The 16,026-nt window shown below is 39.8% G+C and overlaps 2 protein-coding genes across 2 annotated transcripts; both read right to left on the bottom strand.

Moving 5' to 3' along the window:
• Window positions 1-329: 329 nt before the first annotated feature.
• On the bottom strand, window positions 330-15,542 carry LOC122639279 (stearoyl-[acyl-carrier-protein] 9-desaturase 6, chloroplastic-like). The gene is made up of 3 exons (XM_043832096.1): window positions 15,385-15,542; window positions 2,180-2,612; window positions 330-889 (listed from the first exon to the last, which is right to left on the bottom strand). The coding sequence occupies exons 1-3, from the start codon at window positions 15,400-15,402 to the stop codon at window positions 330-332; spliced, it is 1,011 nt and encodes a 336-aa protein (XP_043688031.1). The 5' UTR covers window positions 15,403-15,542.
• Window positions 13,049-13,666, bottom strand: LOC122639280 (stearoyl-[acyl-carrier-protein] 9-desaturase 6, chloroplastic-like). The gene has a single exon (XM_043832097.1). It carries the CDS (start codon window positions 13,636-13,638, stop codon window positions 13,063-13,065), a length of 576 nt encoding a protein of 191 aa, XP_043688032.1. The 5' UTR covers window positions 13,639-13,666; the 3' UTR covers window positions 13,049-13,062.
• Window positions 15,543-16,026: the final 484 nt, after the last annotated feature.

Below are 16,026 nucleotides of genomic sequence, written 5' to 3'. Positions count from 1 at the left end.
CTCCAATCTAGCAGAAACTTTAATTAGTTTAACTAAACAATTCACCCACCCTTCAGATCTGTAGCTTAGTTGGTTGTTCGTCAAAGAAGCTTATAAAATCATTGTTCTCACACACTAATTTAGATTAGTGTGTGTGAGAACAGAGTGAGCTTATTATCTTTATTATTCTAGGTTGTATTTAAAGCTGCGTTTGGTATGCAATCTTGGAATGCATTAATCTATGTCTATTTCACATTCTCGGACGCTAAAAACAACTATTTTTATCATTTGAGAATGCCAAATCAACTTAGAATGCATTCCTAGAATGCAAACCAAACGCTGCGTAAGAATTACAGAACGAGCTCCTTGTTGAAGATCCAGCTAAAGCGCAGGGTTTGTGGCTTTTTCTTCTGGGCCAGTCCTTCGACTCGTTCTTGTACCTTTCGAATCTTGTGTGGTAATCCGCAAACGAAATCCTGGGCTTCGTGGGCTTTACTGTTGAGGCCCACAAGCTTCTGTAGTTTCCATCGCTCAATTAGGAAGTCCAATATATCCGCACAGTCTGCGATGGTGTAGATGCCGAGTTTTTGTGCGACAATGGAGAAATGGTTGAAGAGATTGGGGTTCTCACCATCGTACATCAGGTGGACTGGCATTGTGATGTTCTGACCCAACATGTCAGAAATTGCTAGCATGGTGTCTGTGGGATCCACTTCTAATAGTTTCTCCACCATCATTTGATAGGCATTTTCATGCCGTTTCTCGTCCGCTGCGATCGTGCCACATATAAGTGCTAGCACAGGGTCCCCTCTCTGCCTTGCCAACCGAGCTGTATTGCCATGTGTTATGAATGTCGCTCGTTCTTGGAATGATGCGTACACGAGTCCAGTGTATGGAGTGATTTCTGATGCTGGAGTTTGTCATTGGGCAAAAATAGACGTACAAAGATCATGCATGCATGCATTCATGTTAAAATCTTAGCTGACTAGATAGTAGACACAACATTATGAATCATGCTTCATGATATGCTACGCCAATTGTTATCACGCAAAATTACTAAAACTCCCTTATATTTGCCGTATAATTACTCGGAATGTTCTACTCATTACTTCTTTTCTGATTCCCCAAAAATTGGGGATAGGGTGGAGACAGACCAATAGGGGTCAAGTTGGGAGGGGGTGGGGGGGAGTTGGTAAGGGGTGGGAGTGGGGGAATTGTAGAGGATGGGGACGGCAAGTTAGAAGGGGAGAGAGTTGGTAAGGGGTGGGAGTGGAGGGAGTTGTAGAGGGTGGGGGCGACGAGTTATAAGGGGAGGGGATGAGGGGGTTGGTAAGGGGTGGGGATGGGGGAAGTTGTAGAGGGTGGTGGCGGCGAGTTATAAGGGGAGGGAGTGTGGGGGTTGGTAAGGGGTGGGGGGAGTTGTAGAGCGTGGTGGCGGTGAATTTTAAGGGAAGGGAGTGTTGCAGACGTAGAGGGAGTGGGAGTGAGGGTGGGGCTGGGGTGAGGGTTGAGGAGAGGGGAGATGCAAGTGAAAGGATCAAGGCACGGTTTTAGTTCACAATATTTGTAATGGGATCGATCAACCATTGATATCAATACTAATATCCATATGGATACCGTTTCGATCTATTGATTTGTATTGGTCTGATTCTTATTATTTTTATTTTTTTGGGGTGTTAGGGGGGGGGGGGGAGGGGCTAAGGAAAAAGGTTTTGTCCAATTCTTGATGAACACAATTTTTCATTAAAAAAATCGCATTCATATTGAATCGATCAAGTACCGACATCGATCCAGTAATACGATCAAGGGGTAATTTAAGAATTTTAAAAATATAAGAAGTGAAATAGACTTGGAAGTTGTTTTCTTTTTTTGTTTTTTTGGTGAAAAAAGTTGTTTTCTTTTTAAAGGAAAAAAAAGTTAAGTACATGAGATTTTGTGTAATTATTGGGCCAACATAGGGGAGTATTACTTATTATTATTATTTTTGTTAAAAAGTCTATGTACAGCAGTGTGTCTCCCTAGACATAGGATGCTGCAAAATAATAACTTTGTACCAAATGAGAGGTGGAAATTCTGCCCTGTCGATGCTTTTATGCATACTCCAATTGGCCACCTCGTTAGCCCAGGGTAACGTTGCTGGAAAAAAAAAATTTCCTATATTTTTTTAAAGGAGTATCTCATAGAATTACTTAAGTATAACTCACCATGCCTGAACCGATAAGGTTCTGTATAATACGCTCGATCATAGGCATGTTGACGCGGCCAGACAAGTATAAATACTTGTTGAGCAGATCACCGTGACGGTTCTCTTCGGCGGTCCAAGATCTGATCCAAACAGCCCAAGCATCCGGGTTGGTTCCGGTCTCATCTTTAATCCCTTCCATTCGGTTGAGAAGAGACATGTAGGTGGGCAAAGCCTCTTCTGTGATCAAGTCACCAACCAATACTACCAAGTAATCATCAGGCAATTCTGCTGTTCGCTTACGTAATTCCAGAACTTGCTCCACAAATTCATCAGACGGCAACGATGAGTCCGGCAAGAGATCGTGCGGCTGCCAGCTTTTCTCCACTGGTTTTAGTAGTGGCAGAATATTTTCTCCCGCCCACCCGTCAAGTGATTTGAGCAGCTCCACCTTCTCAGGTGGCGATGTGACAGTGTTGGGGATCGGCCGAGATGCCGGTGGCCCAGCCACAGCAGACACTGTTCGCCACCGCGGTAATCTAGTGATTCCGTCTGGGGTCTTGGATTTGACCTGATAATCTGTGAGATTCCGGCAATTTCCGGTGAAGGAGAGGTGCAGTGGGTGGGACAGGATATGTGAATATTCCATATTGAATATAAAAAGTACAAACTCCATGTAACGGATAGAGCCAAGTAGTCTGTCTGTAGAGGCTTGAGCTGGGAGAAATAAATGAGAGGATTCTCTATATATTAGAGTTCCATAATGATCTTTATCTTTCTACCCAAAAAAAAAAAAAAATTTTTTTCATCTAAATTCCATTCCTACTATGGTTTGAGGTATCGGAATCGGATACAACTGATCCTGCATGGTTTTGAAGGTCACCAATATCGATGCATGACCGAATGATCAATATCGTATCGATAACACAGTACGGATAATGGGTGAAATAATAAAAAAAATCCGTGTTTTAAGAAAAACTAGGGATAAATTTATTTGATACGATCAATCCAGGCCAATACCATATCGATTTTTAAGGTAATCAATACCCGATCCATTACCATGCACTAAAACCATGATTCCTAATATTTCGATCTTTCCATTGTATTTGTTAATTGGTTGTTTGATATGCCCTTTTCAATCCTAAATTGAAATAGCTCAATTGGAGACTCATAAGGAAGTCGATTACCAATCTTTACGCACATAATCAGCTCTTGTAAAAATAACTGGAGAATTTTTATTGTAGCCAAAGTGAAAAATTAAGACTTAATACTGTCTGTTTTAAAGAAAAATGCCAAAAAAAAGGACATTTAAAAAATAGAAAAATCTTACATGGAGAAATTTTTTTATGTAAATATTATTTGCATGGAAAATTCTCAAATAATATAAATAGGGCCTTTGCCATACTTGACATGTAAACCGAGATCATTGGGTCTACTTATCCATAAAATTTCAGATTGATTTAATTTGCCACTTGGAAGATATTTATAATCATACAGAGATGCCCTCTAGAGCTGCGAACTGGAAAATCTTCTCCAAACATGGACAAAGAGTAGGCTTCTCTTAAATATCAATGGAAATTGATTTACTTCTTTGTAGAGAAGTATCTTCCTCATCTGCCCAAATTATTTTTTTTTAACATTTTCATGTAAAGAAAATAACAGTTTAATCATCTGAAGAAAACCAAGAAGCAACAATTCTTCCACGACAATTGAGAATGAGAATTGGTATTCAAGATAAAACAACCATTGACTTCCTCTGATAGAACAAGTGCACTCTTCTACCACGCCCTTTCAAGTTTTACAAAGTTGTGTTCAAATTCAAAACAAACTTTGAAAGAGAATCAACAATCTTACCTTAACCCCTCCCCCAAAAAAAAAAAAAAAAACCTTTTGGGATTGGTGTGTGGTTTGTGTGATTATACTTTCATAAAAAAAAACAAAAAGAAAGAAGAAGAAAGACAGTTGTTTGTTGGACACAACCACACACATACAAAACAAACTTTTAAAGAGAATCAGTAAAAGAAGGCTCTTAAAGAAGACAAAATAGTAGATTGTTGGAGACACACACATATATACATATATATATATTTATCCTCTTCCAACAGGTTAAACTGATTCTATCTCAACATTTCACTTTGTTCAGAATACCTCTCATTAGGCCTTAAATAACAGTAATTAAGAATTTATAGGGTTAGGACAACCACCAACGCCCAGTATCGTAATTGGTTTAATTGTTGTTTGTTGGACTACCAAACATTCTGTCTTTAGTGTAATTCTGATGTTGCAATCAATATTCTTGGTCTTGTAATTCTCATAACCATGTGGAGTGTAGGACTACTAAATTATTGATACATGCATGCATATTGAAACATCACTTTCTAGTTTGCATGCCATATTCTTACTATCTATATCTTCATCCCAATAACGATGACGAAGATATTATAGAGAGTAATCAGCCTGTATTATTGTAGGAGATAAATCAGCTGTATAGGAGATATACCCGCCTGTACACCTACCATTTTTCCTTTATTATTTTATGTAAACTTCTTTATATTGTAATCATATCAATACAATCACTAAGCCATTCAAGGCAATACAAACCAGAATCGTTTCACTGCTATTAGTTTAACATGGTATCAGAGCAGGTTGATCCCCATTATTTTCTTCTCCATTCCAAATCATGGGCGACACCATTACTGCCGTCACTGCTGCTGCTCCTCCGGCTTCCCTGCCGGTGACCTCTCCTTATTTCTTGCATTCCTTTGATCAACCGAATGCATCTTTGGTTACCCCTCCACTGGATGGGGACAAATTTCCAACTTGGCATCGAGCTATGACGATGGTTCTTGAAGCTAAAAACAAGATTTCATTCATCGATGGTTTGTTGCCCAGGCCTGCTGCAACTTCTCTTGATCTTCCACATTGGATCAGATGCAATTCCATGGTTTGTTCCTGGATCGTACACTCAACAGTTCCCACCATCGCCCGTAGTATCCTATGGTTCGATTCAGCCAGAGAAGCATGGCTCGATCACCATGGCCGTTTTTCTCAGAAGAATGTGCCCCGTATATTTGAAATACGCCGCTCCATCTCCACTCTTACCCAAGGAATGGACTCTATTTCTGCCTATTACACCAAGCTGAAAGGACATCATGACGAGTTATCTTCGTATCGTTCACTTCCAGCCTGTACATGTGGTTCCGTTGCTGAACTACTTGCCATCTCAGAGACGGATTATTTAATGGATTTTTCGCAAGGGTTGAACGATTCATATGCGGCTGTTCGCAGCTAGATCCTCCTCATGGATCCATTACCTTCCGTTCCAAAGGCGTATTCTCTCTTGTTGCAAGAGGAGCGCCAACGCTCTATTCATGCGGTTCCTACTGCATCTATTGATCATACGACCATGGCTGCTACCAAGGACCCCTCGGCCTCTTCGGTACAGCGCCCCAAACCTCATTATCACTGTATATATTGTGACATGGATGGTCACTCTGAGTCACGATGCTTCAAGAAGCACGGTTACCCTGATGGTTGGACACCTCGACAGCCTAGGCGTTCTGGTGGACGTGGGCAGTCCCAGTCTCTCTCTCTTCCATGGCTGCTGTGGTTACTTCTACAACTGATACGAGTGCCACCCCAGCTCCTACCTTGACCGCTGCCCAGATTCAGCACTTGATGACATTGGTGCCTACTGCTAACACCCACCCTCTAGCCAATCTCGCAGGTAATTGTTACTTCAATACATCCTTCGGCTCCAGTTCATGGATCTTGGACTCTGGAGCGACGGATCATATTGCCTCGGATTCCAAATTATTTTCCACCATTATGCCACACTCCCATCCCCTTCCGTGGTTCTGTTTCCCTTACACCTACCCTCATTTTGCATAATGGTTTTTATGTTCCTTCATTTAGGTTTAATCTTTTGTTCATTCCTAAACTTACCCTTGCCACCCAATGCCATGTCAATTTCACTCATGACTTGTGTACCTTTCAGGACCCATGATCAAAGAGGACTTTTGCGACGGGTAGGCGCCTTGGTGATCTCTATTTCTTGGACTGTTCCCCTATTGCTGCTGCCGCCGAATCCACTTTTGACCTCTGGCATTGTCGCCTGGGTCACCCTGGTTATTCACTTGTTTCTTCCTTTAAAAATTTGGACTGTGGAATTTCTTTTAAACAATGTTTATGTCATATTTGTCCATTGGCTAAACAAACTAGACTACCATTTCATAATAGTTCTATTACAACTACTGCTTGTTTTGAAATGTTACATCTTGATGTTTGGGGTCCGTATCGCACTGCTTCTATGTCTGGTGCTCGCTTCTTTTTAACCATTGTGGATGATTTTTCTTGGCGAACTTGGCTTTATTTGATGCAGTCTAAATCTGAAGTAAATAACCTCATACAGTCCTTCTTTGCTATGGTTAGTACTCAATTTGGTAAAACCATTAAAATATTACGGACAGACAATGGGTCTGAATTTTTTAACCACCCTACCAACACTTTTCTAGCCGCCCATGGGGTAATCCATCAGTCTAGTTGCGTAACTACCCCGCAACAAAATGGGGTAGTAGAACGCAAACACCGTCATCTCCTTAATATTGCTTGTGCCCTAAGATTTCAAGCCCATCTACCAATTATTTTTTGGGGAGATTGCGTTTTAACCGTTGCCTATTTAATTAACCGTTTACCTACAACTGTTCTACGTGGGAAGACACAGTTTGAAATATTATTTGGCACTAAACCGTCCCTATCTCACTTAAGGGTTTTTGGTTGTCTTCGCTTTGCCCGCAATAGCTTCACCCAACACAAATTCGACCAACGGGCTTCCCCGGGTATGTTTTTAGGCTACCTATTTGGACAAAAAGGTTATCGGATTTATGATTTAGCAACGGCCAAAGTTTATGTTTCCCGCGATGTAACATTCCATGAATCCATTTTTCCATTTCAAACCACTGGCGCATCACCATCTTCATCTGTTTTGCCCCTACCACTTCATGAACCCGATGACATATCTTCTTTTCCTTCTCACTAGCAACCACTAAACTCTCCCACTCCAGCATCATTGCCACCACCACCACCACCACCCATGATTCCACCATCTACTCGCCCTCAACGTAACTGACAACCATCAGTCCATTTACGGGATTACCAATGCGATTTTACTCGTCCGCAAGGCTCTTCTTCAGCCGTGATTTTAGGTACTTCTCACCCCATCGCCAATTTTTTACTATATAGCCGTTTTTCATCACCCCATATTGCTTTTCTTTCTTCCTTGTCTGACATGACAGAACCAACTACCTTCACTGAGGCAATGCGGTACCCACAATGGCGTGATGCAATGAAAGCTGAAATATCAGCACTGTCTGAAAATAATACTTGGTTTTTAGTTCCTCTGCCAGCTGGGAAGAGACCAATTGGTTTGAAATGGATCTTCAAAATAAAAAGGCACTCTGATGGCTCCATTGAACGGTTCAAAGCCCGATTGGTTGCAAAGGGTTACACCCAAATCGAGGGCCTTGATTACCATGACACATTTGCCCCAGTGGCTAAATTGGTTACTGTGCGAACCCTAATTGCCCTTGCCTCCGCCAAAGGTTGGATTTTACATCAAATGGATGTACATAATATTTTTTTACACGGGGACCTCGACGAAGATGTCTACATGCTGCCCCCCCTGGATATCGCCGCAAGGGGGAGAATCTTGTATGTAAGTTTCATAAATCCCTCTACGGTCTTTATTTATCTTGTGACGCCACAATGCCGTGGTTTTCATTGTTCTCTATGTTGATGACATAGTCATTACCGGATCTGATGCACCCTTAATAGCTGATGTCAAGTCCTTTCTCAGTAAGCGTTTTCGCATCAAGGATCTAGGTACTTTAAAGTATTTTTTGGGCATTGAAGTGGCACGGTCTTCCTCTGGCATTTGTCTATTCCAGCGTAAGTACGTGCTTGATATCTTGGCGGATAGTGGGCTCATTGGCACTCGCCCTACTGATACACCCATTGAACAAAATCTATGACTGACAGAGTCTCATGGCGATCTCTTACCAGATCCATCTGTCTACCGTCGACTAGTTGGTCGCTTAATATATCTCACGGTCACCAGGCCGGATATTGTCCACACAGTAAACATACTCAGTCAGTTCATGCACCAACCACGTTAGCCTCACTTGGATGTTGCTCATAAGATATTGAGATATCTTAAAGCAAGCCCAGGCCAAGGCATTCTCTTACCCTCCGCTGGTTCTCTACAATTAAAGGCCTATTGTGACTCAGATTGAGCAACTTGTTCGATGACTCGGCGTTCCATGACTAGTTATTGTATATTTTTGGGATCCAGTCCAATCTCATGGAAGACGAAGAAACAGACAACAGTGTCTCATTCCTCAGCTGAGGTTGAATACCGGGCCATGGCGGCAACCACTTGTGAGATAACATGGATCACCTCCCTGCTCCATGACCTTGGTGTTCCCATTACTGCACCAGCTCCATTATACTGCGACAATCAGGCAACCCTGCACATTCCTTCCAATCCCTTTTTTCATGAACGCACAAAGCATATAGAGATTGACTGTCATGTTGTGCGTGAAAATCTACAACATGGATTATTACAACCCAGGAAGATAGCCAGTTCAGCACAGATTGCGGATTTGTTCACTAAATCCCTAGGTCGGGAGCAATTCCAACTCCTCTGTTCCAAGCTGGGCGTTTGTAACCTTCACGCTCCACCTTGAGGGGGAGTCTTACCATCTATATCTTCATCCCAATAAGGATGATGAAGATATTATAGAGAGTAATCAGCCTGTATTATTGTAGAAGATAAATCAGCTGTATAGGAGATATACCCGCCTGTACACCTACCATCTTTCCTTTATTATTTTATGTAAACTTCTTTATAATGTAATCATATCAATACAATCACTAAGCCATATTTCAAGGCAATACAAACCAGAATCGTTTCACTGCTATTAGTTTAACACATATTAGGTTACAGCTCAAAAATTAATGAACCTTAACTGTAACCAAAAAAGAAAATGAACCTTAATTTTAAAAGCTGAAAGTGTGCTTTCGGTGACAGTGGGATATGGACATTGGATAATTGACTTTGTGGATCTTTGGTGGAAGTCCAGGAGCTAACCAAATACTCTCATTTGCTTATAGCCAGTGAATTATGAGGCATTAGGCAATTGATAACAAGTGTTTGAAACAAAAACTTAAACAACTCTTTACTATCCTTCTCTGAGCCAAAAAGGATATATATATTTTTTTATTCACACAAAAAAAAAAAAAAAATCATTTTTGCCTCAAAGAATAAGTGTAGAAAGAGAGAGAAACACTGACAGTGTTTTCTTTTTTCTCCAAAAATTCCCATTATTCCCATACTCACACTGCTTTGATTCTTCTTAGGATTAGATTTTTAGGTGATATGAATGGTTCTAGTTGGTTGCGAACTCGGTAAAATTAATTCAGTCTATACCTAGAAGAAGCCCAATGGAAAGCACTAAATTAGATATTTGAGTGGAAGCAATTTTGATTGACTGCTCAATTTCGAGTTTTAAAACTCTATTTTTGAAATCTAAATCATAACTAAGACCTTAGGGCAGCTTCCCTGCCCACCCCACCCCCACCCCCACCCCCAAATTATATATATATTTGCAAAGTATAAATTCACCATCACCTCAATCCATTTCATTGTAAGAAAATGAGTAAACCAGAAATTTAATTCTGCAGGAATCTGATGAACAACATAAATAATTTATGTTTGATTAGAAAGTCACTCTAATCATAAAAAAAACTAAAAACAAAATTCTATTTTTTGTTGGGATTGATAAAGAAATAGAGACTAAGGGGCTTTTAGATGAATTAAAATTGCCAGAGGGCCCCCTGAAATAACACATCCACTCATTGCAGATGACATCTTTATTTTCTGTAGGTTTATGATGATGGTCTCTTAACTATGAAATCTGTTTTAGACTTATTCTCAGACATCACTGAACTAAAAATTAATTTCACAAGGAGTGAGATTTTTTTTTATAAAAATGTGGATATTACTCAAAGAAGGAAATTTTGTTCTTTTCTTAAAATCCATGAAATGTCTCCTTCTTCGACTTACCTTGGCACAAAACTTTGTCACTCACGATCCAAAGTCAAGGATTTGGATTACTTGATAAAAAATGTACATTCTAAACTTTCTACCTTGAAATCTTGTTTCTTATCTTATGTTGTAAGGAAAGTTTTAATTCAATAAGTGCTTGCATTAGCTCCTTATTTTCTTATGTCTTGCTTTTTATTTCAAAAAAAAAAAAATGAAAAATTCTTGATTCTATTTGCCTCTGTTTCCGGAATGGTGACTTTGGATCAAACAAGAAGCTCCATTTGATTGGTTGGCATAAAATATGCTCTCCAATCTCAAATGGAGGCCTCGGTCTCCGGAATGCATCAACCCATAACCAAGCTTTAATCCTTAAACTAAGATGAAGGCTGTTAGTTTAGACCGATTCCATCTGGGCTCAAATTCTCAAAGCCAAATATTTTCCCCGCTCCTCTATTTTTGACCCAAAGTTTATGAAAAAAAAAGGATCATGGACCTGAAATAGTATTGCTTCTTTACTGTCCTCCCTTAGAAAAATTGTTTAGCGAAAAATTGGAACTGGTAATAAAACCAATTGTTGGTTTGACCTATGGATTCCTTCTATTCTGAGGAATTCTTTACCCTCCCCCTTCCATGGTAACCAGAATATCACTTTGGTTAAGGATTTTACTGTTAATAATATCTGGAATACAAGCTTACTTTCTCACATTGTTCTCCACTGAACAAGCTGCAAAGTTCAATTCGAATACTCAATCTAGTACCACTCACTCTAAATGGTGACGATTTTTCTGGAAACTAATGTCCATCCGAAATTTAAAATATTCTTTTGGCGTGTTTTAAATGCAGGATTGCCTGTCAAAGCTGCTCTCTCAAAATGGGTGGCGATTGATCCTACATGTGTCTTGTGTGGTTCTTGTTATGAGTCCATGTGGCACCTTTTTCTATCTTGTGATTAGACTAAGCGTATTTGGACATCTAGCCCCATCGGATTGAGAACAAAGTTTCTCTCCAGCCCATCATTGACACAACTGTGTCGCTCCCTTTTCCTTTCAAAGCTTTGGATAAACAATCTTTGAGTTTTTTTTTTTTTTTTTTTTTTTTTTCCATTTTTTATTATTACATGTTATTTTATTTGGGATGTAAGGAACAAAGTAATCCATGGGTCCAGCGCAGCTGATCCAAAGTATGTGATGTGGTTTGTAATTAAGTGGCTCTATGATTTGAACATTCACCCCTACCTCACCGCCTATTGCAAAAAGTCCTACGATGCTTTCAAGTTGCTTTACAATGACTCCTCTTTTTAACTATGATATATATTGCCCTCTGTTAATTTGTGCAGGCATTTTTGAACCACAACAAAGATTAACTGGTTGGGCTTTTAGCATTTTGATAGCTGGGCAGGAGGTTCTAACTTCTGTAGGTTACCTCACCTCATCAGACGTTTTGGAAGCTGAGTTTATGGGAATAGTACATGGATGGAAACATGCCATCAAATAAAAAATTAGAATCAACGAAGTTTGGAGCAACAACAGGGAATTGAACAATCTCCTTAATCCCTCTGACAATACCAATATCCCTTGGAACCTGGTCCCTAACTTTTTAGACTTTACAGATGTTACTATTAATTTTACTAGTGGGTAAATTACACATCACCCTCTGATTTTCAAATGAAACTCAGATTACTCCTTGGTTTTTGGAAAAACTCAAATCACCCCTTTTACAGTAACGATATTAGTCTGCTGTTAGTTATTGGTGTGAAAGAACTATTTTACCCATGTATTAAAACATTATAATTAAATTTACAATACTACCCTTCCTTCATCTTCAACATTGATCAAAGGTAGTTTAGGGATTTAGAATTAAATTTACAGTACTATCCTTCCTTCATCTTCAACATTGATCAAAGGTAGTTTTGGGATTTAAATTTATTTAATTGGTTGACATTATCACTTAACAGCATAAAACTAACGGTAAAGACTAATTTGTCATATTGGGGTCTAAACCAGGGGAAAATTTGAGTTTTTTCAAAACCAAAGGGTGATTTGAGTTTCGTTTGAAATCAGGGGGTGACGTGTAATTTATACTACTTTATTTAAATGTCTAGATGATGACAAACTACTTTCAATGTTAAACTCTCTAGCTTATAAGGTTGTTATCGAGAATAGTGTATCTATCTCAAGGAGTAATTTGTAAATATTCCTAACTCCTAACTTTTAATCAATATATTTTTTTTCATGATTAAAGAAAAGGGTAAATTACACCTCACCCCCTGATTTTCAAATGAAACTCAGATCACCCCCGATTTTTGAAAAAACTCAAATCACCTCCTCTACAGTAATGGTGTTAGTCTGCTGTTAGTTATTGATGTGAAAGGACTATTTTACCTTTGTACTAAAACATTATAATTAAATTTACAGTAAACTGCAAAAGGGTAGTTTAGGGATTTAAATTTATTTAAATGGGTGACATCATTACTTAATGGCATAAAACTAACGTTAGAGACTAATTTGTCATATTGGGGTCTAAACTAGGAGGTGATTTGAGTTTTTTAAAAAATCAGGGGGTGATCTGAGTTTCATTTGAAAACTAGGGAGTGACGTGTATTATGGTTTATATTATCTTAGGATGTTTTTGGTATGCATCCTCTGAATAGGTTCTAGGTCAGAACGTATTTTGAAACGAAAAAATAGAAAGAAAGAAAAAAATTCGAATTCCAGAATGCATTCTAGATCAGAAATTTGTTCCAATAATATATACAAACACAACCTAAATATTTTCTTCGTACGTACATATTTAAGAACTATAGAGTGACCTCCTTGTTGAAGGTCCAGCTAAAGTGCATGGTTTGAGGCTTCATCTTGTGGGCCCGTTCTTCGACTCGTTCTTGTAGCTTCCGAATCTTGCGTGGCAATCTACAAACGAAATCCTGGGCTTCGTGGGCTTTGCCAATGAGGCCCACAAGCTTTTCCAACTTCCATCGCTCAATTAGGAACTCCAATATATCCGCATAGTCTGCGATGGTGTAGACACCGAGTTTCTGTGTGACAATGGAGAAATGGTTGAAGAGATTCGGATTCTCGCCATCGTACATTAGTTGGGCGGGCATCCTGATGTTCTGACCCAGCATGTCACCAATCCCTAGCATGGCATCTGTGGGGTCCACCTCTAATAGTTTCTCCATCATCTTCTGATAGGCATTTTCATGTCGCTTCTCATCCGCTGCGATTGTGCCACATATACGTGCTAGCACTGGATCCCCATTTTGCTTCGCCAACTGAGCTGTTTTTCCATGTGTTATGAAAGTTGCTCGTTCTTGGAATGATGTGTACACGATTCCTGTGTATGGAGTGATTTCTGTTGCTAGACTGTGTGTCATTAGACAAAGTAGACATATATGAATAACAAAATCTTATCATATGTGCTGGGTTGTGGGAACCATAGTCATGGTTTGAGGAATTGGTATCGATTCAATCTGGATCGGTGTCGGGCTCCATCAATCTTGTTCTTGTATCGGGTATTGGTAAAAACCAAGTGTAAAAGGATTAAAATAAAAATCGATTTCAAGGAAAAAAATGGTGTAAAATTAGTTTGATCCCACCGATATGTGCCGATTTGGGATCGACACTACCATTACCATGCTCGATATTAGGAACTTAAACCATGACCACATTTCAAGGTATGGGTATCGAATATAAGTATCACGATACCTAGCTAATACCAATACCGTGGCAATGGTAAAGATACAATGAAAGATAAAATGGACTAAAAAAACCAAGGTATCAGTATTTTGAGGGGCATAACCATTTGATGCAATCTAATATGACCACTCCATATTAGAACCGATATCAATATCGGCTGAGAATGCTACTAATATTGATACCGATACCTAAGACTATTATGACAATTAAGGACAACATGATGCATGGATCAATGATCCTATGTCATAGTATTGTCTCATCATTAGAATCCCCATGGTTTCATGTTTGATTCTCAATTTTGGTCATTTTTTTTAGATATTGAAATAACAAAAATTCAATGTAACTTACCCATGGACCCTCATTGAAAGATCTCTAAGTTTATTTAAAATTTTTTTTTTTTTTAAATATTTCATAGCATTTTGAAAGGGTAAGAGAATGCAAACTGGCTTATAGGGTCATACAAATTGACCGTCACACCCTCAGTGATTTCTTCATTTCCATAGATATGGGATTGTTATTTCGCACGACTCTGTGTCTAAGCGTTTGGAACCATGCACCACACGTGATCGGATAGCGTTCTTTTCCCCCATTTAAAAAATATTTTGCACATCTAAGATTCCATAGTATTTTGGTCCATTTCAGATCGGTTATGGTCAATTCTAATCTGATTGGAATGGATAAAGGCCAATCTCAAATCTGTTTCCCTATTGTAAACAAAGTTGGTTTAAACCCAAATATTTGTTGGAGATAATTAGCATCCCTTGATTACCACCTGCAATGCCTATATATATATGTATGGTTTTATTTCTTGGGTGTAAGTAGTTCGAGAGTCAGGTTCAACTTTGAACTAAAATAAGCTGATCCGGCACGGGCTCAAGCTCAACATGGTTCATAATTTTAATTCCCCAAAGCAGGCCTGAACCGGCCGGCCGGCCTGCTTGGTAGTGGGCTCAATTGGTTAACTTAGTACACTACAAAAGTACAAAGTAACTCACCATGCCAGAGCCGATAAGGTTCTGTATAGTACGCTCGATCGTACGCATATTGACACGTCCAGACAAGTATAAGTACTTGTTGAGCAGATCTCCGTGCCGGTTCTCTTCGGCGGTCCAAGATCGGATCCAAACAGACCAAGCGTCCGGGCTGATTCCGGTTTCATCTTTAACCCCTTCCATTCGGTTGAGAAGGGACATGTAGGTGGGCAAAGCCTCTTCTGTGATCAAGTCACCAACTAATACTACCAAGTAATCTTCAGGCAATTCTGCTGTTCGCTCACGTAAGGCCAGAACTTGCTCCACAAATTCATCCGACGGCAAGGATGAGTCCGGCAAGAAATCGTGCGGCTGCCAGCTTTTCTCCACTGGTTTTAGTAGTGGCAGGATATTTTCTTCTACCCAGTCGTGCAGTGACTTGAACAGCTCTACCTTCTCTGGTGTCAGCATGCCGGTGATGGGCGTAGATGCAGGTGGCGCGGCCACAGCAGAGACTGATCGCCGCCGTAAGCTAGTGGTGCCGGTAGCTGGGGTGTTGGGTTTGACATGATAATGTGTGAGATTCCGGGATTTTCTTCCGGGAAAGGAGAGGTGCAGCGGAAAGGAGTGGGACAGGACACATGAATGTTGCATATTGAATATCTATGTATCTCTCCTTTGATATAACTTTCTCTTACTGAAAAGGATAACAAATACTACTCTGTAGTCTGTGTGCAAAAGAGAGCAAGATAGTCTAAAGAAGTGGAGCTGATCCTCTCTATATATTAGAGTTCCATATGACCAGGGTCTTTATCCTTTTTCTCAAAAGAAAGAAAAAGAAGAAGAAGACAAAGGTTATGATGGCGAGAGAACTAGCTTTAAAGGAAGTCTGATATGTCATATCAGTCATTATGACAGAGATAAGTTTAAGAGTCTCATATCACAGGAGAGTAACTACTCTCTTGCAACGCTAAATGGGAGACACGTGACAACTCCAAAATGGACTATTGGCTCCCTTCCTTTCCTTCAGTGTCCCTCTCTCTCCTACTCTCCTTAGGATCTTTATCGCTACTGGGGCGCTGCTATGCGCATGAG

The sequence above is a fragment of the Telopea speciosissima genome, chromosome 9 (assembly GCF_018873765.1).
Source record: "Telopea speciosissima isolate NSW1024214 ecotype Mountain lineage chromosome 9, Tspe_v1, whole genome shotgun sequence".
NCBI lineage: Eukaryota > Viridiplantae > Streptophyta > Magnoliopsida > Proteales > Proteaceae > Telopea > Telopea speciosissima.
Note: the sequence above shows the minus strand (reverse complement) of the source record. Positions and strands in the feature narration are given on the sequence as shown.